Source organism: Elephas maximus, chromosome 16 (assembly GCF_024166365.1).
Source record: "Elephas maximus indicus isolate mEleMax1 chromosome 16, mEleMax1 primary haplotype, whole genome shotgun sequence".
NCBI lineage: Eukaryota > Metazoa > Chordata > Mammalia > Proboscidea > Elephantidae > Elephas > Elephas maximus.
The window spans coordinates 27,996,129-28,017,368 of record NC_064834.1 but is presented as its reverse complement, the minus strand read 5'-3'; the positions used below and the strand labels follow the sequence as shown (position 1 = coordinate 28,017,368).

General features: G+C 38.5%; 1 protein-coding gene across 7 annotated transcripts in view; it reads right to left on the bottom strand.

Annotated features, from left to right (window-relative positions):
* The window catches only part of ANK3 (ankyrin 3), a 706,927-nt gene that overhangs the window by 146,907 nt on the left and 538,780 nt on the right, over positions 1–21,240 (bottom strand). For all 7 annotated transcript variants that reach the window (XM_049855202.1, XM_049855203.1, XM_049855204.1 and 4 more), the window contains 6 exons: positions 16,849–16,947; positions 10,793–10,990; positions 8,084–8,182; positions 4,873–4,971; positions 2,954–3,052; positions 1,058–1,255 (listed from right to left, as the gene is read on the bottom strand). In XM_049855202.1, coding sequence (XP_049711159.1) covers positions 1,058–1,255; positions 2,954–3,052; positions 4,873–4,971; positions 8,084–8,182; positions 10,793–10,990; positions 16,849–16,947 — 792 coding nt within the window. The remainder of the gene's footprint in view (positions 1–1,057; positions 1,256–2,953; positions 3,053–4,872; positions 4,972–8,083; positions 8,183–10,792; positions 10,991–16,848; positions 16,948–21,240) is intronic.

The following is a 21,240-nucleotide window of genomic DNA, read 5'->3' as shown; positions in this document are numbered from 1 at the left end:
AATAAAGCTCAATAAAAATGGCAGAATTAGATGCTGAGAATTGAGTAGCAGCTCTCCCTTCCTTTCACCTCCTAGAAGCACCTTAGTATAAACCGATTAGTCAGGATGAGCTGTCAGGGAGGGCCCCAAGCATGAGTCACGGACTGGAGAGTCATCAATACACAACCTCATGACACCATAACAAGGCAGAAGTCATGGGCAACTGGCAAGGTAAAGGTACTGGGCACCACAAACGCCATTATCTACTATTCTGTTTCACGTGTTTAAAAAGAGCCAGGAATTTGCTTCTCAATTATACTGAAAAGCCTTAAAAAAATCACAGAAGATGAAGTCTGAGGTAGTCATCATTTATCTAGATTGTTCTCCAGGTACTTATAATTATCTTCTGCATTGAGGACACATTAATGCTTCTTATCAACATCCTAATAAGGCAGCATATTACCAATTTCTGGATTTCTTAGATTTCTAAGACATGATGTAGGCCAATTCATCTTCTTGCCATACTTGCTAGGTTTTCATAGTATTATAAGAAAAATGCACTCCAAAGTTTCATTCTACACATGCAGAGGAACTGAGTGGTAGGGTGGTACTCCAAGGCATCAGAGTCAAGATAAAAAAATCAAAACATAAATTGGACAAGATAACAACAACAAACAAACAAAAAGAACACGGAAAAATTCACCTGATTGCAACTATTATAAAAGTACCTGCCCAGCTGAGTATAATGGGGTCCATATACTTGGGATCAGTATAAGAAATTGGTAGCTATGTTTTTAAACCACCATTTCAGTCTATTAAATAACTTGCAAGAAATCTCTGATTCTAGATATCAATAAGGCTTCACTAGAAGATAATGTACGGAGAAACTCAAGGCCAAAAAGGAGAAACAAAAAACCCACAAAATACAAACAACTATCCTCCCCTGCCCCAAGGCTGTGCTAGCCATGACAATGATCACCCCGGGATTCCAATGCTTCTGCACCTATTACTGTGTTGGGAGTTGTAATAAGGATGCATTTTGGGGGACGCACCAGGATTCTGAGACTCGCTTTCATACCTTTGTTGTTATAGATAGAGATGCGCCATGATCCAAAAGGAATGCGGCTACGTCCTCATGCCCCTCTCGGGCTGCAAGATGAAGTGGGGTGTACCCAGAAGTTGTGGCTGCATTTGGGGATGCTCCTTGCTGCAGCAACTGTTGTACTATATCTGCCTTCCCCAGTCTGGCTGAAATGTGGAGTGGGGTTTGGTCATCCTAAATGGAAAGGCAGAAATGCAAAGGTGATGAGCTGACAACACAATGGTGCCATTGTAAAAATTCAGAGAATTTTAGCTGCTTGGGATCAGAGGCTACAATCAACTCTTCAATTCAATGCTAAAAATTATTTCATTTATCTTTTTCTTTAAGGTTAAGAAAGGTGGAGATGGTGGAGCTAAGCTCTTTAAATACCCTTGGTATTACCTATCAGTATGAGAACTGTGAAAGGCAGTTCCATCTGTAAACTGTCCATATCACTACCTGGCATAATTTAATTTTTAACCTCTAAAGATTCCTGTTTTGGTAGTCAAGGGAATAGATCCTGGTAAAACACAAATACCTGGGAGGGTTATACTTCCACCAGTTACTAGGCACTCATATAGTATGAATTACTTTATTGGCTCTACCTTCTCAGAGTCACAAAAGAGGGGCCAGTGTAGTGTTGAGCGGATGTGCCCTGTACAAAGGCTTCCAGGCAAGGGGACTAATGGGTGGTGAAAGCTACCCTGCTCTGGCATGGGCTGCATCTTCCAAGAAAGTGTAGGAACACCTTATCAAAATTCACCCCAAATCATGAGGCACTCACCAAGTCCTGTACTCTTAGGCCCTTATCCCCAAGTAGGAGGGGCATCTTCCTAATTTGCCCAAAGATGCCCTATGGGCTAGTGGTGGCTCTCCAGAAAGAAATCCCCTATAGGAATGTGATAGTTTAGGTAAATCCATTAAGAATGGGAGGTTCAGAGAGGAGAGTAGAGCACAGGAGGGGTAGGTAGGATGGGGGTCAAGGTCAAAGCAAGAAGATACATGTAACCAGTAGGAAGCAAAAGAGGAGAGTTGGTGGAGATGCCACAAGAGGGAAGAGAAATACTGGAATCATAAAAAAGATAGATGACAAAGAAAAACCTCATGTACCCCTACCACCACCACCATACATTTACTAAGCACTTACAATGTCCCAGGCTCTGTTCTAGGTACTCCATCTGTATTAATTCATGACTCCTCATAACAACCCTACGAATTACAAATATCATCATCCCCATTTTCTAGATGAAGAAACTGTGTAAGGAAACGTGGCACAGAGATGTTAATTAACTTGCCCAATGTTACACAGCTAGTAAATGGAGGACCAAGATTCAAACCCAAGCAATCTGGCTGAGGCAGTCAGTCTCTGAGCCATCGTTATACACATTGCTCATTAATACATCATCATTATAATTCCCATCCTCAATTTCAGCTTGTGGGTGAAAACCAGTCCCTATATTTAATGCTTTGTATGTAACTAACAACCCTCATAAAATGGGAGGTTTCTTGTCATCCAGTGTAGACAGAATATATCCTCTCTTAACCATTCTACTTTCTAGAAGCGTTGTGCTTAAGTCATTCTCCTGAGAGTGGGAAGACCTCTGGACCAAACCTACATGCTGATTCCTAATCTTTTAGGGATTAACAATGTGCCAAGAACAATTTCTGGCATGAAGTTCTTGTTCTTTTTAATTTTACGGAATGACTCAATGAACAAATATGAAGGTAAGGGTTTTCTCAAAATTTTACTTGAGTAGAAACTTCAGTCACTGGAGTTTGTTCACTATTTTAAGAAAATATTCTTGAAAAAGAACATGTACATGTTTAAAGATTTTATTAAAATCAAGAGTCCCTCCTCCCTCAATAGCAAAACTTTTCATGTATTCCACATACCTTAGCTTTAGCTTCTACCTGAGCTCCGTCTTGTACCAGATACCGCACAACTTCAGCTTGGCCCGATCGAGCTGCCATGTGCAGTGCTGTTTCTCCTCTCTAGGGAACACATGGCATAGTAAATTAACTGCACTTCTGAAGTTAAGTGACATATTTTATTTGAAGAAAGCCTATGATTCGGGTTATTATTTTTTTTAAATAAAAAATAGTTCCAAGGCATTCTATATTGGAAGGCTAGGAAATCAGATACACAAGAATTTCACCTGAGACTGATTCCTGATGCCAAGGATTTGGTGTAACCCAAGGGAGGCCTAGTCACCAGCAGTATCAGAACCATTGCTCAATAATCTACAGAGTGTCCTCATTAGGGGTGAAAAGATGATGAGGGTGAATGTGAGGCACGGCAGGCGGTTACTGCTCAACAGGACAGCCCCGTGTCCTATTTAATCAGGGCAGTTGCTACCTGGCCCCTGTAGAATGCCACCTTAGCTGTGTGGAATGCCAGCCCCAGGATGCTACACCTTCCTATTGTTAAAAAGAAGTGGCACTTTGGATATAGGTATAAAGCTCTCAAGTTTTAAATGTGGACCACAAAGCCAAAACTAAATACAAAACACCGCACAGGTCATATAAATCCACCCGAGGGCCAGACTGGGTCATATAAACAGGCCTGAGGGCCAGACTTCGCTTGCAGATGCTGGTTTGCATTCCTTGTGTTATCTAAACAGATCAGTATCCTAGTCTTTGGGCACTATCCCAAGGGGTCATTTTCTTTGCCACTAGACATTTCCTCCCCCGTCCTTTTCAATAAATAGAGTTTACTTTGGAACATTCATTTACTTATTTTAGAGAAAACATGAGTAGATTGAAAAAGTAAAAAGAAGTAATAAGAATTATATATATTCTCTCGTACCAGAAATGAGCACCTTTAAATTGCTTTTATGAAATTAACTTTGCTTTAGAGACCATCTACTTCCGTGGAGCCACAAAGGAAGACACATTTACATGAAACTTGTTATCGTGTTTACTCAAACATGTTGAAAATGTTCTTCAGCATATACCCCAGTGTTTTCTTTATGAAGGAAACCATTCTCTTTCGGGCATTAGTGCCAGGAAAGACTATTGCAGCTGAGAGGCTGGTCTGTTTCTATCTCTTGGGCATGCTGATTTGGCTGCCAGAAAAGTCTTACTGGGGGCCTACCCTCAGGGTGAGAAGCAGGACCTTACAGCTTGCCCTTCCTGTTCTGAATGTTGCTTATTTTATTTTTACTTCTTTAGTGCTCATGAGTCCAATGAATGTTCTTAAGCTTGTGGTCCAGTATGCTAATGTTATTGTGGTGTCAAATTTAAAATCCTATAAAATGATGTCAAATGCCACATGCCTATCTAGGTCGTTAAGTTACTGCTCTGTGCTCTGAAGTGTTTTGTGGTTCTGACAGAGCAAAGCTAAATGGGGGGGCAAGATGCCATCATCTGATAATCTATGAACTCGGATTTTCACAGGTTTGCAATAATATGGTCAAGCACACTAAACAGAAATTACTTCAAAGTTACTTGAAATAATTTCTTTATGTAGATAATGAACTACCTCCTCGACATGCCTCAGTTCTTACTACTCCTATTTTAGGAAGTCCCTCTAGACAAAGACTTTCCTTTTCAAAGCATAGTATTCACCAGTAATGTACCTGTAAGGTTAATGGACACCATCAGTAAGTTCTAACAATTTGTGGCCAGCTAGTAACTGAACAGATCTTACCTTAGCAGTAAAGGAAACCACAAGTAGTCTCAAACTCTGTCCTTTTAAGTACTCAAATAAAATAGAAATTAATTTAAGTACAATTACAAAATAAGTAGATAAAAGCAACCTTTGCCAGTTTCTTAACTAAGAGTTGGACTTTCTATGTTAAAAGGATACTCACCACATTGGTGGTGTTTGGTGAGGCTCCATGATGCATTAGTTGTGATACGATATTTACATGTCCCATGAAGGCGGCAACATGGATTGGGGTAAGGCCCGACTGGAGGGAGAAGAGGGAAATGTTGGTTTATTGGCTTACTTGAAAAGGGTTTGTCTGCCTGTCATCCATCTGTCCACCCACCCATCCATCCACCCATCCATTTATCTACCTGAACATAACTAGTTTAGTGATCAGATCAGGAGACATCAGGACACTCACCACTGTATCACAGATTCAATAAGGCAGATATCTCAATATATAGTCATCATCTCCCTACAGCTAAATCCGTGATTATGAAAAACCTAAGTCATATCTGGAATTCCTGGGTGGCACAAATGGTTGAATGGTTGACCGCTAGCTAAAAGGTTGGTGAATTGAACCCACCCAGAGGCACCTTGGAAGACAGTCCTGGCAATCTGCTTCCGAAAGGTCACAGCCTTGAAAACCCTACGGCGCAGTTCTACTCTGGTCGGATGGGGTTGCCAAGAATTGGAATCAACCAGATGACAATGTCATATCCATTAAGGAAGAAAGAAGATCATTTCATATATTTTATACAGATTTGTGAAAGAAACTTAGAAAGAAAAAAACTTGAGGATGTATTTTTTTTTTCTTTGCTACAAAATCTTTGTGTGTGTTAAGGGGTGTTATGGGATTACACACACATTTATAAAAATTCGACTTTTATTTCAGATCCTGTTCAGGACTTTAAAAAGAATTTAGGTACACTCAGAATTAACTGGTTATATGGCGTGTGAAACGATAGGGTACCTAACACAAAGCCATTCATTTAATAAATGGACAGATTAGCATCAATAGTTTCAATTATAAAATTTTAAAAATTTATTAGTATTATAAATGAAGAGAATATAATTAAGAGAATATAATTACAGTGGCCCCAAGACCATGTTTGCTTCAAATCCTACATATGCACACATACATACACATACACCCTATAACACTATTTAGTGTAAAGCAAAGTTTGCTGATTCCAGGGTAGTTTGTATCTGATGGGACCCTGATGGTGAGTTTGGGTAGATAAATAAAAAGGATGATCAAAGTGTCGAGTCAATAATCTTGTTAAGGATTGTGATTTACATGTGCTTTTTATAGGAAACCCTGGTGGCGTAGTGGTTAAGCGCTACGGCTACTAACCAAGAGGCTGGCAGTTTGAATCCGCCAGGTGCTCCTTGGATACTCTATGGCAGCTCTACTCTGCCCTACAGGGTCCCTATGAGTCAGAATCGGCTCGACGGCAGTGTTTTTTTTTTTTTTTAATATGAAATGATTCCATGTTTAATTTCTTTTCTCAGAATTTAATTCAGTTACAATATGAATATTCGGCCAAAACAAAACAAAAAAAAGATAGAATGGCTAGAAAAAAACCCTGTTTTTAAAAGGAGGTGAAAAGGGGTAGCTATTCTCAACAGGAATTAAAGAAATATCAAAAAAAATTATTTAAATGTAATTTTATACAAAAAAAGTGAGGTAGAAAGACAGAAGAGGAAAAATTCTGGCTGTCCAGGGCTCAAATGGTGAGAAGGACTGAGTAAAGTAAGGCAAAAGAGAATTCTGTTACAATTTGGCATCTTTTTCCATCAGTAGGGGGAGTTGTTAGAATGTCCGCAAGGCAAAGCCAACATCTTGGTCTGCACTGACTTTCAAAGCCCTTAGGGAGCCCACGGCTGGCAATAGAACCTTCTTATCGCTGTCCAGCATTTCTGAATGTCTATTTAAACATCTGTCAAAAGTCTACTTTTATTTCAGAATCGAATCTGATCTTTAAAAAGGGTGCCTGTGTATTGAGAATAAACTATTTTATAATTGAAATAACAAGGTGCCTAACACAAGGCCATATGTCTGATAAACAGGTCAGTATTAGTATTTTAAATCATTTATCATTAAAACTATGAGCATTATGTCAAGACAAATATTCCATTTGCAGATAAAAAACTGAAGCAAACCAAAAATCATTGAGGTGCACCTTAATTTTTTGTTTGTTTCAAATGCAGTCTTTACTCACGCATTCAATAAACCTTTACTGAATGATCTAGTATGGGGCAGGCAATGTGGGTAGAAACACCAGTGAGATCCAGCCCTCCTTCAAGGAGTCTGCATCTTCTAGGGAGCAGTGGGAATGGCAGGGTCATAAGTAAGATGACTAGATAAATACTTTGATAGAAAAATGCACAGGATGTGTTGATGGTCCCTAGGAAGAGCGTGTAATCTAGGCCGGGGAGGGAGGAGAGGGTGGGGAGGAAGATGGCCTCAGAGCTGGTCCCGAGGGATGTGCAGGATTAGCTGGGCCATGGGGGTGTGGGTGGGGAGCAGGACCCATGAAGGATGCAGAGATACGGATGTGAATGAAAGGGTGTCTAATGTATTAAAGTGCCAATGGCTGGACTCCATGGAGCCTAGAAGCCCAGAGTGCTAGGAGGCGAGGGTAGAGGAGGAGTGGGGGGGTGGAGTTAGTGGGTGGGAGATGAGTCTGCAGGGGAAGATGGATCCAGGCCTGCTTTCCTCTGTTGAAGGCTCAGCCCTCATTCTGATGGATAATTTCCCTGAGTTCTGGTTTGTTCTGTGAAAGAAACAGTTAGGCTTTTACTGACTTAAGCCACCTCTGTGTTTCATTAATTATGTGTTTGAATGCCTAGCAATCTTCACAAACACACTGAGGTTACATTATGCCAGGTTTCTCGGCATTTTTAACGTTTTCAACAGATAATGTGGGGGACCGTCCTGTGCATTGTGGGATGCTTAGCAGGATCCCTGGCCTCTGTCCACTAGATGCCAGTAGTACTCTACAGTTCTAACAACCAAAAATACCTCCAGAAATTGCCAAATGTTTCCTGGAGGGCAAAACTGTCCCTAGTTGAGGACCACTGTGCTACGGGATTTCAAACAAATTATGGTTTCAATGAAGGCACCACTCACCCTTGAGCATGAAACACGTTTGGGGTTCTGTTTCTAGTCATGGTGATGGATCTGCCCTCACCTACCCACAGTCATGTCTGCTGCTGCTAAGGACCAGCAGCCCCATTGGTGAAGGTTCAGAAAGCCTTCCGTGTCAATCAGATGCAGAGTAAAGCATCTGGGAGATGGCACTGGGACCCTGGTTGCTGAGACTGTACTCTCAGAACCTCTGGAAACCCAGAGACCCTATTCCTCTTACCTCGGTTACAGCTTGGATGGATGCACCGTGTTTCAGAAGGAGTTCCATTACTTTAATTCGATTCTTCTTGCAGGCAATATGAAGAGGGGTGAAGCCATTCTGCAAGGAACAAATGCACATATTTGCTTGACTGCTTTCCACTGAAATCCAATTCCACTGTGTGTGGTAAATATTTTTGCTACAATGATGTGCTGTGAAGACTGGGAAAGGAGCAGGAACAATGTGGTGTTTAACAGGATGTAGATTCTTTTCTGGAAGCAAAGGTAGTCTAGCTGGTCCTAGGAGCCCAAGGTGCACTGGTCATCATGAACAGGTAGTAAATTTTTGTTACACATTAAGGCAAAACGGTCATGCATTCCCTTAGATCTTTTATTCTGGAATTGCCTTTCCCTCCTCTGCCTCATTTCCAACACAGGCTATAAGCAACTGGGCCCAAACATTTGTTCTCACAGTGAAAACATCATCAATGCCTATTTTGTAAAATGTTTTAATTTCTTCTCTAGCTCTAAGATTCAAGTAGGTGCTTACTTCAAGAAAGCAAAAACTTAACCCAAATGCTACTTGAATTATTGGGCTTAACATTTAGTCTAATAAAATAATCTGCTTTTTAACATTACCAACTAAATTGTACTGCCTTATAATTAAGACTGTAGCCCTATTTCAGCCAACAATGGGTAACAATAAAAAACTAGGATCTACTGTAAAAGCTCAGGTCAAAGTCACTGCAGGTGCTCCCATACTGGTTCCCAAGACCTTTTACCTGGACATAGTCCATCTCAGTAAGACTGGCTACAACCTCCTATGTTGTAAAATCTTCTGTCAGAAGAAAACAAGAGAGAAAGAGTCCACACCCTGTTTTTAGACTTTTTTTCTTGGATGGAAAAATGAGTCATGATTGCTAATTTCTTTTCCTCCTTTCTCAGAATTCAAAGATCTGTTTGATATACTGGACAGATTACCAGCTCCTGAAATGCTGCTCTGTTGAAAGCTTTTAGAATTATAATGGCCATGAAAGTGTCTGAGATACAGAGAGCTCCATTCTGAATTTCAGGGCCTGCAGAACACAGAGGCACCTTGGATTCCTTCAGACAGGCTAACACGCCATTTGTAAACGAGCACAGCCCCATGCTAAAAGGGATGATTAGATGACAGTCTTTAACTCAAAATTGCTAGTGAACTCACTTGTTTTCTCTAAAATCTAGTGACTTCTTTTTTCCTAAACATGAGTGACGAATACTTATTCTGAACTAAATTTAACAACTTCCTAAGCCGGGACCATTTATTTTTCCAAAGACAAACACAAATGGAAAACAAGGAACTATCTCTTCAATTTTCCTTCTTGTCTCATAAAATTCTCCTGTTTCTAGTTCTATGGTTGTTTTCTATTGTCATTATAGGATGGATTTCTCTTTCCTCTGCCTTCTTTCCATGCTTCTACCTTCTAGACACCTCCACATAAAATCAGAAATCCCCTTCCGCAGTTTCATAATTTTTGATGCTTTGGAATTTATTCTCTCATTAAATGGAGGCACATAAGATACACATTTAGGCCCATAAAGTCTACACATAACTCAGGTTATGGAATGTCTAAAAAGCAGTGGCAGACAAATCTATAAGCTCTGACCATGTTTGGCTGAATGGCAGACTTTTCAGAGCAAGCAAGTTGCTGCCCTTCTTCTCTCTCAATTTTGTATTCCGTTATCATTTCTATTTCCTTCACTAGAAGAAGGTAAATAAAAATTGAGGCTCTCTTACTGATTACAGTGGAATTACCATCCAGCCTGACCCCATATACATATTTTTAAATGAAGGGAACAATTGCCTGGGACAGGATGTGAATGGTGGCTTTGGGCTGAGTCATGGAGGAAGTTGGGTAGCCCATCAATACTTGGTGAGTAGTAGAAAAAGTCAAATTCATCTTGATGGTGAACGAAACCATAATAAAACTGATAGGTGAGTATGATTAACTAAATGTCTCAATTATGTATTCACTCTTTCATCCTAAAACAAGACAATAAATTTTTATTCCAATAGTCTGATATGGGAAAATTACTTTTCCTGGAAGTTCTATTGTACTTTAAGTATTTTAAAATAACAATTTTGTGGTCTAATGGGTATTGGCATGAGTTTACTGCTGAGAAATCCGAAGTATAGTGGAGCCGAGGGATTTATTCTAGGTTAAAAGAGCAAATCATTTGAGGAGTTAAGAGTAGAAACTAGAACCAAATTTTGATTTGTATCAGTAGGAAAAGGAGGCACTATTTCATTAACTTACATGATCAACAATATGAAATTTCAGCTCACAAATTCTTAGACCTCTTAAAAGTTTTTGATTGTTTTGACTAATGTTTTTAGGTCTCAGGAAAAAAAAAAAAAAAAACAACTTTTCATTCCCATGATTATAACTTTACTGATAATAATATGAGGTTGACCACTCTGGTCTTCTTAAAATTGTATAGTCTTTATGTTTCATTTATGGAAGAGACTCACTAGTATGACCATAGTTAATGACTTACCTCAATCAACCCATACATACCAGTAATAAGTCTTGTAGATTTCCAGAGGATATTTGAAAAAATTGACAAAAGTTATACTTTATTTAACTAGCATCTTCCATTTTTACCTTCTCAAGAGAAATCCCTTCAGATGCACGGGTAGCATGTAGTCAACAAGCCAACTCAGACTGGGCTTATTGGCTGAGCCACTCACCAGGGCTTTGGCATTGGGATTAGCTTTCTTATCCAAGAGAACCTTGGCAACTTTATAATGGCCACAGTGGGCAGCCACATGCAGGGCGGTTAGGTAATCATTGGTGACGTCGTCCACAGGCACGTTATGCTGGAGGAGAAGCTGGACACAGTTTAGATGATCCCCTTGTGTGGCCATATGCAATGGAGACAATCCATTCTGGAACACATAAGGAAATACGAATTTATTGGTTCAACTTTTAATCACAAATGTGCCAAACACAAAGTTCAAATATGAACAGACGAAAACTCTAATTTTTCACATAAAATGCCTTTTATTTTTAAAACATTCTGATAAATGTTTTGAATTACAGTCACTTGTAAAATTGGCCCTCCCACTTCTTTCAATCCATAACAAATTGCCAAGGATAATTTCTTTTTCTGATTTACAAATAGTGTGTATTGAGCTATTATTAATAAGGGCTACTATTTACTGAGGATTCTCTGGGTGGCATGAGCAGCTCAGTGCTTGGGTACTAACCGAAAGGTTGATGGTTCTGATTCACCTACAGGTACCTTGGAAGAAAGGCCTGGTGATTTACTTCTAAGAATTTAGAGCCACTAAAAACTTTATGCACAGTTATGCTCTAAACACATGGGGTCACCATGAGTCAGAATTGACTTGATGGCAACTGGTTGGCTTTTGGTTATAATTTACAAAATTTCAATGAATTGGAATTCTGAAGACTGAAAAGGATAAAAAAAAAATAAAGGCAGGAGCAGATTTGTGTTGATTAGATTGATATTCATTTTGTCTTTAAACATTACTAACGCTTGGTATTGAATAATACATTGATTCAATTAAAAAAAAAATTCTGACTACAACACATTTCATCTCACATCAGTGCAGAAAGGAAAATGTTTTCCTTTTCCATCAGTCTGGTGCCCCCATGTGTCTGCGATGAGGAAAGGCAAGGCACTGACCAGCTCATTAATTAACCTTTGCCTAAGTTAAATCAACTGGGTTCAATGACAGTTAATCACATGCAATCAGAAATGAATGAAACATTAATTTAAAGAGCTGAGGGACGAGATGAATGAGGTCAAGATAAATGAAACCTTAAAAAAGGTTAGAATGACATTTAGCATTCAATGCATGTTTCCTAAGGATGGTGGCAAAGCAAGGTATTAAAATGTCAGTCTTTTTAAGCATACCGCTTTTAACTATGATGGCAGAGTGAGGGAGTATGGAATGTTCCCAGAGAACCCAATTTTTAAGAGCATCTTTATTAATTATTGTAACCTAATTTATCATGTTTTGGGAAAAGAAAGTAATTTGACTGCAAATTCAGTTTCCAAAAATGTTGTCGTCAATGAACTTGTAAAATAAAGATACATTAAATATGTGCTGATAAGACAGGTATTTTTGAATACTCTGGGCCAAGCTATTTCCCCCTAAGTTACCTATGAATGACATAAAAGAGGAGTTCAAGATTAAAAATAAATAATAAATAAGCTTTTCTTTAGCCACTCTCATGGCATTATTTTTTTTTTCTTAATACTTCTTTTTTTATTGTGCTTTAAGTGAAAGTTTACAATTCAAGTCAGTTTCTCATACAAAAACACATTATTTGACCCTAGTTGCTTTCCCTACAATGTGACAGCATACTCCTTCTCTCCACCCTGAATTCCCCGTGTCCATTCAGCCAGCTCCTGTCCCCCTCTGCCTTCTCATCTCACCTCCAGACAGGAGCTGCCCACATAGTCTCATGTGTTTACTTGAGCTAAGAAGCAGACTCCTCACCAGTATCATTTTATGTCTTACAGTCCAGTCTAATCTCTGTCTGAAGAGTTGGCTTCGGGAATGGTTTTAGTTTTGGGCTAGCAGAGACTCCACGGGCCATGACCTCTGCGGGTCTGTCCAGTCTCAATCAGACCATTAAGTCTGGTCTTTTTACTACAATTTGAGGTCTGCATCCCACTTTTCTCCTGCTCTGTCAGGGATTCTCTGTTGTGTTCCCTGTTAGGGCAGTCATTGGTGGTAGCCAGGTACCATCTATCTCACAGCATTATTAATGCACTGCCTTATATTTCAACTATTTGTGTTCCTTGAAGGCAAGAGGTCCTTGGTTATTATCTCCTCATATTTCCCAGCAGAGAGCCTTATACATGCAGACAGAGCTCAATAAATATTTATATGATGTAAATACCTCATACATTGTCAATCAAGATATTTCTGTTTAAAAAATTCTCCTCAAACATTTTGAACCAAAGTAGACATGAAGGTGCAACAAAGGGTGGGCACGTTTCCCATTTGAGATACTACCGCCCATGAGCATATGCACTGATTTACTTCCTGCCAAAACATTCCTTTGCTTTGATACCATCTTAGAGGGAAACACAAAGTAAACAAAGAAACAAAATCTGAGAGAACAAAACCCGAGAAAACAAAATCTGAGGGAAAAATAGAAATGAGAGGCAGTATCAATAAAAGAAGGAAATTCTCTAATACACAAAATAAGGAAACCTGAGTGGGAGACTTAAGTCCTTGAGGAAGGACAAGAAGAGTAAAGGAAAGATCATCCGTCTCATGGAGAGGGGTCTTATTACATATGGTGCCCTAATCATGCTGAAAGTATGGATGCAGTGTGACGAGTTCCTGAGTTCAGTAAGATGAAAGTTCTCAAGAACTGGATAGATTGTTTTAAAGCCAGGAACACATGCATTCACTTAATAGTCACCAAGAAATATTTATTGAATGCCTCCTATGTGATGGGCATAGTTCTAGGTACTTGGGGCACTGCACTCAACAAGACAACATTCCTGCTTTCATTCTACTCAAGAATGCCAGGCACCAAACAAGTAAACAAGCCAAGAGATAATTTCAAGATAGCGTTGAGAGTTCTGAAGGAAATTAAATATGGTCAAATGATAGTGGCTTCAGGGGGCGGTGATGGAGTGGAAGGGGTGGGTATTCATAAAACAACTCTCTGAGAAGAAGACATTTGAACAGAGAAATGGTGATGAGGGACCTCAGAGGTCCCAGACCAAACTGAGATAACAGAAAGTGAGAACAAGCTTGGTGTAATTTAGGAAATGAAAAAAGGCTGGTTGGCTGGAAGATCATGAACAAGGAGCAGAACAGGAGGAGATGAGGCACAGAAGCAGTCAGCTCCTGGTAAGGAGTTATTCTCAGTGCAGAGGGAAACATCTCGTTACACATAGTAGTAGAACATGTGTGTTTATCCTCATCCTCTCCCAAAAAACCCACTAAAAACCAGCAAAGGAATTTAAAAGGTAAAATACACAATGAAATGGACACAAACACCAGGAAAGGAAACAAAAACAGATAACAGATGTCTACAAATTTTAGAATAGAAAAAGAGAATTTAAATGTAGTAACTAATCTAGCAGAAGACAGACGAATGAAAGTTAAGGATCTGTGGCACACTGAAAAGTGTGTAACAACTGGCTCTTGAAATAAGGAAAGCCCTGATGTGTGGCATTTGCCAATTCTGTGATGCAAATACTCCCACTAGGACCAATTTCAACCTACCAATGTGCTTTACTGAACATGGAATTGAAAAGAGATGTACACATTTGGCTCTTGTGAGTCTATATGATCTGGCTCCAGCATACTACTTGGTACAAGAAATAAAGGCAAACTAATGAACCTCTGAAGTCCCAAAAGGTAGGCAATATGGGGAACTAGTACCTTGAAGGTAAAGATAAGGCTTTGGGCTGAAAACAGAATCAGTCAAAGCCTAGGTATAAAGCTGTTAGGTGTCTCTAGCCCCTTCCCAGTCTAGCAAAGACAATGACTGCTGTCTTCTACCCTGCAGGAAACTGGAAATTTAGCCTCTGGAGAGGTTGAACCAGAGAGAATCTGCACCCAGGAAACCAGGATAGTTGTAAAGACCTGAACTGAGAAGACATGATCAGGGGAAAAAAAGGGACTGAGTATTGGTTAGAAGTATGGTTTCTGGAGCTAGACTGAATGGGTACAAATCTTTTTCTGCCACAAGCTGAGATCTCTTTAGAAAGTTACTTTATCTCTTTGGGTTTCAATTTCATCGATTAAAAGGAGGTAATAATAATAATCATAATAGTACCTCAAAGAGTTATTGTGAAGATTAAATGAGTTAATATATGTAAAGTGCCTAGAGCCTGGTATGTAGGTAGCACTCATTATGTAGATATTAGTTACCATCTTGGTAACTCAAGTATGCGAAGAGGACAGGGAGGCTGACAGGTCCCTTTCCTTTACCTGACTCAGGATGTATTCATACAGGTGTAGTCTCTAAAAGGTTTGAAGAGTCTTCTATCAAAAAACTGAACTGCCCAGAGGAAAGGCAACAAATTCTGACATTAGAGGACCCCTCTGACTCACCAACCTGATCAATAAGCCCTGCCTGTGTTCTCACAAAGCTTCCACTCACATTTATGTCCACGTATAGACATTTGAGGAAAGCCTCCAAGATGAATGACAAGGTCAAGGCAAACAAAGAGGCAAAAGGAAATCTGAGGAAATATATGAGAGGCAGAAGAAAGTTAAATTAAAAAAAAAAAAAAACTTGACAATTCTCAGGAAGGTAATAAAAGACGTATCGATAAAACAAGAACAGGATACTTTAAGAGGCTCTCAGAACAAAAAAGTATTCTTCAAAATTAAAAACCCAGAAGGAAAAAAAATCAAGGAAATCTCCCAGAAAAAGAACAAATAGATAATGAAATGAGCAAGGGGAGACAAAAGATGAGACAACCCAAGAATAAAACCCATAAGATCTGACAACCAATTAACAGGAGTTTCATTAAAAAAATGGAGGTGAGTAAATTGTCAAAGAAATAATACTGACAGTTGAATCTCATAGAATATTCAGCTAGTGAAAGAAAAAAAGACCACATTACAGCACCTCAATATGAAATATCAGATTACCAGGGCTGAAGGGAAGAGCATATGTGATTACAAAGGGGCAAAAGGCCAAGGTGTCATCACATACAATGAAAAATTTGCAGGACGCAGCAAAATGACTGAATAATTCTGTTCAATAATACTTCCAATGGCTTACCAATACAAACCCTGCATTTCAAATGAGTGACAGAATTGTTCAGGTGACACTGATCCTGTGCAGCCTTCACTAGAGTTATTGAGGAGGCACTGATCAGAATACAAACAGAAATAATACAGGCTTTCTTTGTTTTCATAATGTTTAGCAGGTAAGGCTCTTTACAAAGCTTAATATAGCCTCTAAAAATCACTGGTTTAATAAAAACCGTAATGACTAGCATGTAGTTTGAATGTCCCAAATTTCATTCTAAAATATTCTCTTTTCAAATAGTGTCAGTTGGTTTTAGCTTAAAAAAAAAAAAAATCCAAGATACTTAGTAAAACATTAACTTTTTTCCAGGTAATCATCATGTATGCCTTTCAGATGTGTCAATTTTTCCAAAGGCTCAATCAAGATTCAATTTTTCCAAAGTTTCCAGTTTTTATCAGCTAAATAATAGCTTTGGCCAATTTAATAGTCTATGAACTCTCAAGAAACAAACTGAGGGCTAGAGTAAGAAAGCTAGCACCCAGAACTTAGAGCATCTAGATCTTTCAGTCTTTCCCCAACAAGCAATCACTTCTGAGTGTAAACATTCCATTGAGTAAAATCAAACAGTAAGTGTTCCTAAAACAAAACAAAAACTACAAAACACACACACACAACTTTGTGGTATATACCTTACCCATAAAGACTTCATTAATCCAAACTTATTTTAATTGCTAAATTAAAATGATGTCATTTTCAATGTGATTTCAACAAGACTGAGTTAAATAAAAAGTAAAAGGATTCAAAGCTAAACACTTAAAAAAAAAAAAAAACATAGTCTACCCAAAAACTCAGTGCTGACGAGTCGATTCCGACTCATAGCGACCCCATAAGACAGAGTAGAACTGCCCCATAGAGTTTCCAAGGAGCACCTGGCGGATTTGAACTGCCGACCCCTTGGTTAGCAGCCGTAGCACTTAACCACTACGCCACCAGGGTTTCCAAATATAGTCTAGTGTTCAAAGATCCAGGAAGAAATCACCTTGGTTTTTGAAAGAATGGGGGCAGCTCGATCAAGCAGCATCTCCACCACCTGCTCATGACCACTCCTTGCTCCACAGTGTAGCGGCGTCAGACCATCCTGTTGAACAAAATCAACATCTTCTATCAGATTGCGTGGTAAATTCTAGAACTGCAGTATATTTCTGAAGAATCAACACAGCATCCAACATCCCTTACAGCAGTGAGCTTCAAACATTTCTTCATATATCTCTAAAATAATTTCATATTTTTAAGTTGAAAACTACATTTTTTCATACGTTGAAGTAGTTTCAAAATGTGTCATTTCTCACACATCAGAATATTGATGTTTAAAAATATCACAGTTCCATTACACTTTTGAATATATCCAACAGAATCGAAACACTATAGTGTTTGATATCCACCATTTAAGAAATACATGAGAAAAACTTTAAAATAGGAACCTGTAATAGAATTTTTACATTGTTTCTTTTTCTTCCTGCATTTCTATTTCTATTCTATCCCCCCGTGTAATTTTATCTTAATGTAACTTTTTGCTTCTATTGATTACCATATCATATTTATTTGCCACAACATTATGTAAAGTTAAATTTAAGAAAGATGTAAAGGTTTCCTGAGTACATAAGCCTCTTAAGTCTCAAAATAAACCTTCTGATCAGAATTAGAATTATTTGGACACGACTGATCAAAGCAACAAAAAATATTACTTTTTTATTATTAAACAAGTGCAAAATTTATTAACTAACTTATTTCCACAACTAGTTCATTTATCCATTAATGAATACTACTTATTGTTAGAATGAGGCCAGATTTAGCACCAATACAACCCAAAAACCAAACCACTACCATCCAGTCGATTCTAACTAATGGCAACCCCATAGGACAGAGTAGAATTGTCCCATAGAGTTTCCGACGCTATAAATATGGAAACAGGTGTCACATCTAAATAGATGGACTTTTGTTAGAGCAGTACTACTAATTCTCTGAACTCCTTCTGAGTTATATGCCAACAATCACTTAATAGTCTTTTGCCAAAAATTCTTTTCAATGATCTATCATAGGACAACTTGATCAAGTCCTTCATCTCTTGTTGAAAGCAATGGACTTAAAACCATGTGAGGCAGAAGGATTTGTTACCCAATCATTTGAGTCTTGCAGTTTTCATCACAAACACCAATATTTTAACACCCCCTCCCCCAAGGATGTTTTTGCATCCTGGGGCCATGTAGGTGAGAGTTAGACTGTTTTTTAGGATGGAGATGGGGGTTGGGAGTAGGGAGGACTACTGTTAAAGGTGTAAAGATGAAAACATAAACCTTCCAAACTTGCTGAAGCCTGAAGATTGAAAGATCAAAACTACCCCCAAACTCTTTATGTAATAACCTGTTTATAACTAATACGCCTTGGGTTTATTGTCCTTCCCCTCCTGTGTTCTATGCCTAGGGTAACAATCCCTCGTGCTGTCTTCGTGACTGTCAACAAGAAACTGTGATCACCAACTGACTGCATGACTACATTTGAACATCCTTTATGCTATTTTACAAAAACTAAGCCTTAATTAAGTCTTTAACTTCCTTGTTATTGCTCTATAAACCCTTAACATTTTTCCTTTCGTGGGGGCTCCTCTCCACTTTTGGTTTGGATACTGCCCCGTTTTTGTTTGATCCTGCTCAAGTAAACTGATGACAAAAAAAGAAAATAAACTGATGATACATTAAAAATTTGTCTTAATCTCTAAAGTTTTTTCTGACAAGGGATACATAGGAAGGAGAATCAGCAGGACCCCTAACTGTGACCCTCAGACAGAGAACACCTGGTAGTTGAGGAACTGGAAATTTATTCACTGAAAACTAGCTAAATGGCCCCATTTCCTTTGGAGAAAGTCCCCCAATTTGAAGATTACTGTGCTTAACACTTAATATCTATCCTAAGGATAATCACATTTTAAAATACATAAAAATTGGATTCAGTATATTCAAATTACTTTCTAGATTATGTGAGCAGATTCTGAAAGTAAGCATAATTATTCTAATATATAAGCAATAAGGTATGACCATATTTCTAAACTAGCCAAATCTCAATAGTATTAAAATTCTTTAAAAAATGAAGTTTGAGTTGTGAACATTATATAAGCTGATTTGAATATTCTTTGACCATGTTTAAATATTCTGCCTTTATGCTGATTTAAAACATTTGCTTTTATAAATCAAAGTAATGCAACAAAAGCCTTTCAAGTGGAAAAAGTATTTTGCTAAAACAAATCTAGGGACAAATAAAAAACACCATCAAATCTGAATGTCTTCTCAATAATGTAAAACCTGAAAAAATCTGAAAGAGAAATAATAACCATGTCCTACATTCCACCACACACACACACGCAAATGTCACACAGATCCTGGAGTACAGTGATGGTCTTTAATGAACTAAAAGGTCAAGATTTTTCTTTCATTTTCTCTGAAATAGACTCTTAAAGAGATGACTATGCTCACACAGAAAAATAATTATTTTCCCCCAACTCATTTACCCTTGGAAATTATCTTCCCCCAAGCAAAGTGCTACACATTTACATTTTAAACTAATTCCTTTGGCTCTGAAATGGGTATGGTTTATTATTCACTTTCCTGGTTGATAAAACAGAGCCCTGGTGGTGCAGTGGTTAAGAGCTACGGCTGCTAACCAAAAAGTTCGGAAGTTCAAATCTACCAGCCAGTTCTTGGAAACCCTTTGGGGAAGTTCCACTCTGTCCTACAAGGTCACTATGAGTCAGAATCAACTTGATGATGAAGAGTTTAGGTTTTTTTTGTTGTTGTTGTTGATAAAATGAGTCTACTCTTAAACAAAAGGGATAACAAGGACAGGAATTTTTAAACAACTAAGTAGGTTCAGCTAGTTAAGAGCAAAATTAATCTCAACCATTAACACCTAAATCCTTTGAAATATAGTATTCTTACAGACATTTTCATTGATTATATCTTTTTAAGAAAAATTTCATTATGGAAAATTTCAAACATATTTCAGACCAAAGCAGCCTGAACAGTGTAATGAGTCCCTATACACAGAGCACTCGGCTTCAACAATTGCCTCTTGGAAAACCTTGATTCATCTATATTCTGATCCATTCTCCTTTATTATTTGGAGGCAAATCCGAGACATTTATATCATTTTATCCTTACAATTACCCCTAGAGGGAAGGCATGTATAATCCTCATTTTATAAATGAAGAATCTAAGGTTCAAAGTGGGTGAATTATTCGTCCAAGGCTGTGCAGGCTAAATACAGAACTATGCTGAAGCTATTAGTGCCTTCTTAGCAAGGAAATGAAGAGAGGTCTTGGGAGGGGTTATCACGGTAAAACCTCTAGGCTCAAACTTTTAGCCACCCTTAGCCATCCTTTACCAACATTACCTACATTACAAACCAAATTAAATTGGTTTATAAATGAAAATACATTTGTTTATGTATTAAAACCCTACAGAATCTAAAGACTGTGTAAGGAGAAGTGATTCATATATTTTTTCATCAGTAGAAGAGCTGTGAAGTGCTATTCTTCTAGCCATTGTTCCTTTAGTCACCTTGCTTCAATGATGAGGTCTCCTAGTTCCCCAAGGTAAAACTCATCAGTTGTAGCTGAACTGCAAAGAGCTACATGAAGCACAGTTCTTTCGACTGCAGTTTTACTTTTAACAGATTGCAAGTAGCTACCGAACCCTGGTGGTGAAGTGATTAAGCACTTGGCTGCTAACTGAAAGGTCACCAGTTCAAACCCACCAGCCACTCCACCGGAGAAAGATGTGGCAGTCTGCTTAAAGACTGTTGTTGTTAGGTGCTGTCGAATGGGTTCCAACTCATAGCGACCCTACGTACAACAGAATGAAACACTGCCCAGTCCTGCACCATCCTCATAATCAATCATTATTATGTTTGAGCCCATTGTTACAGCCACTTTGTCAATCCATCTTTTTGAGGGTCTTCCTCTTTTTTGCTGACCCTCTATCTTACCAAGCATGATGTCTTTCTCCAGGGACTGGTCCCTCCTGATAACATGTCCAAAGTACATAAGACAAAGTCTCACCATCCTCACTTCCGAGGAGCATTCTAGCTGTATTTCTGCCAAAACAGTCCATGGTATAATAATCTGATAATCCATTGTATATTCAATATTCTTCCCCAACACCATAATTCAGAGGTATCAATTCTTCTTTGGTCTTCTTTATTCATTGTCCAGCTTTCTCATGCATACCAAGCGATTGAAAACACTATGGCTTGGGTCAGAAGCACCTTGGTCTTCAAGGTGACGTCTTTGCTTTTCAATACTTCAGCGAGGTCTTTTGCAGCAGATTTGCCCAGTTCAACATGTTGTTTGATTTCTTGACTGCTGCTTCAATGGGCGCTG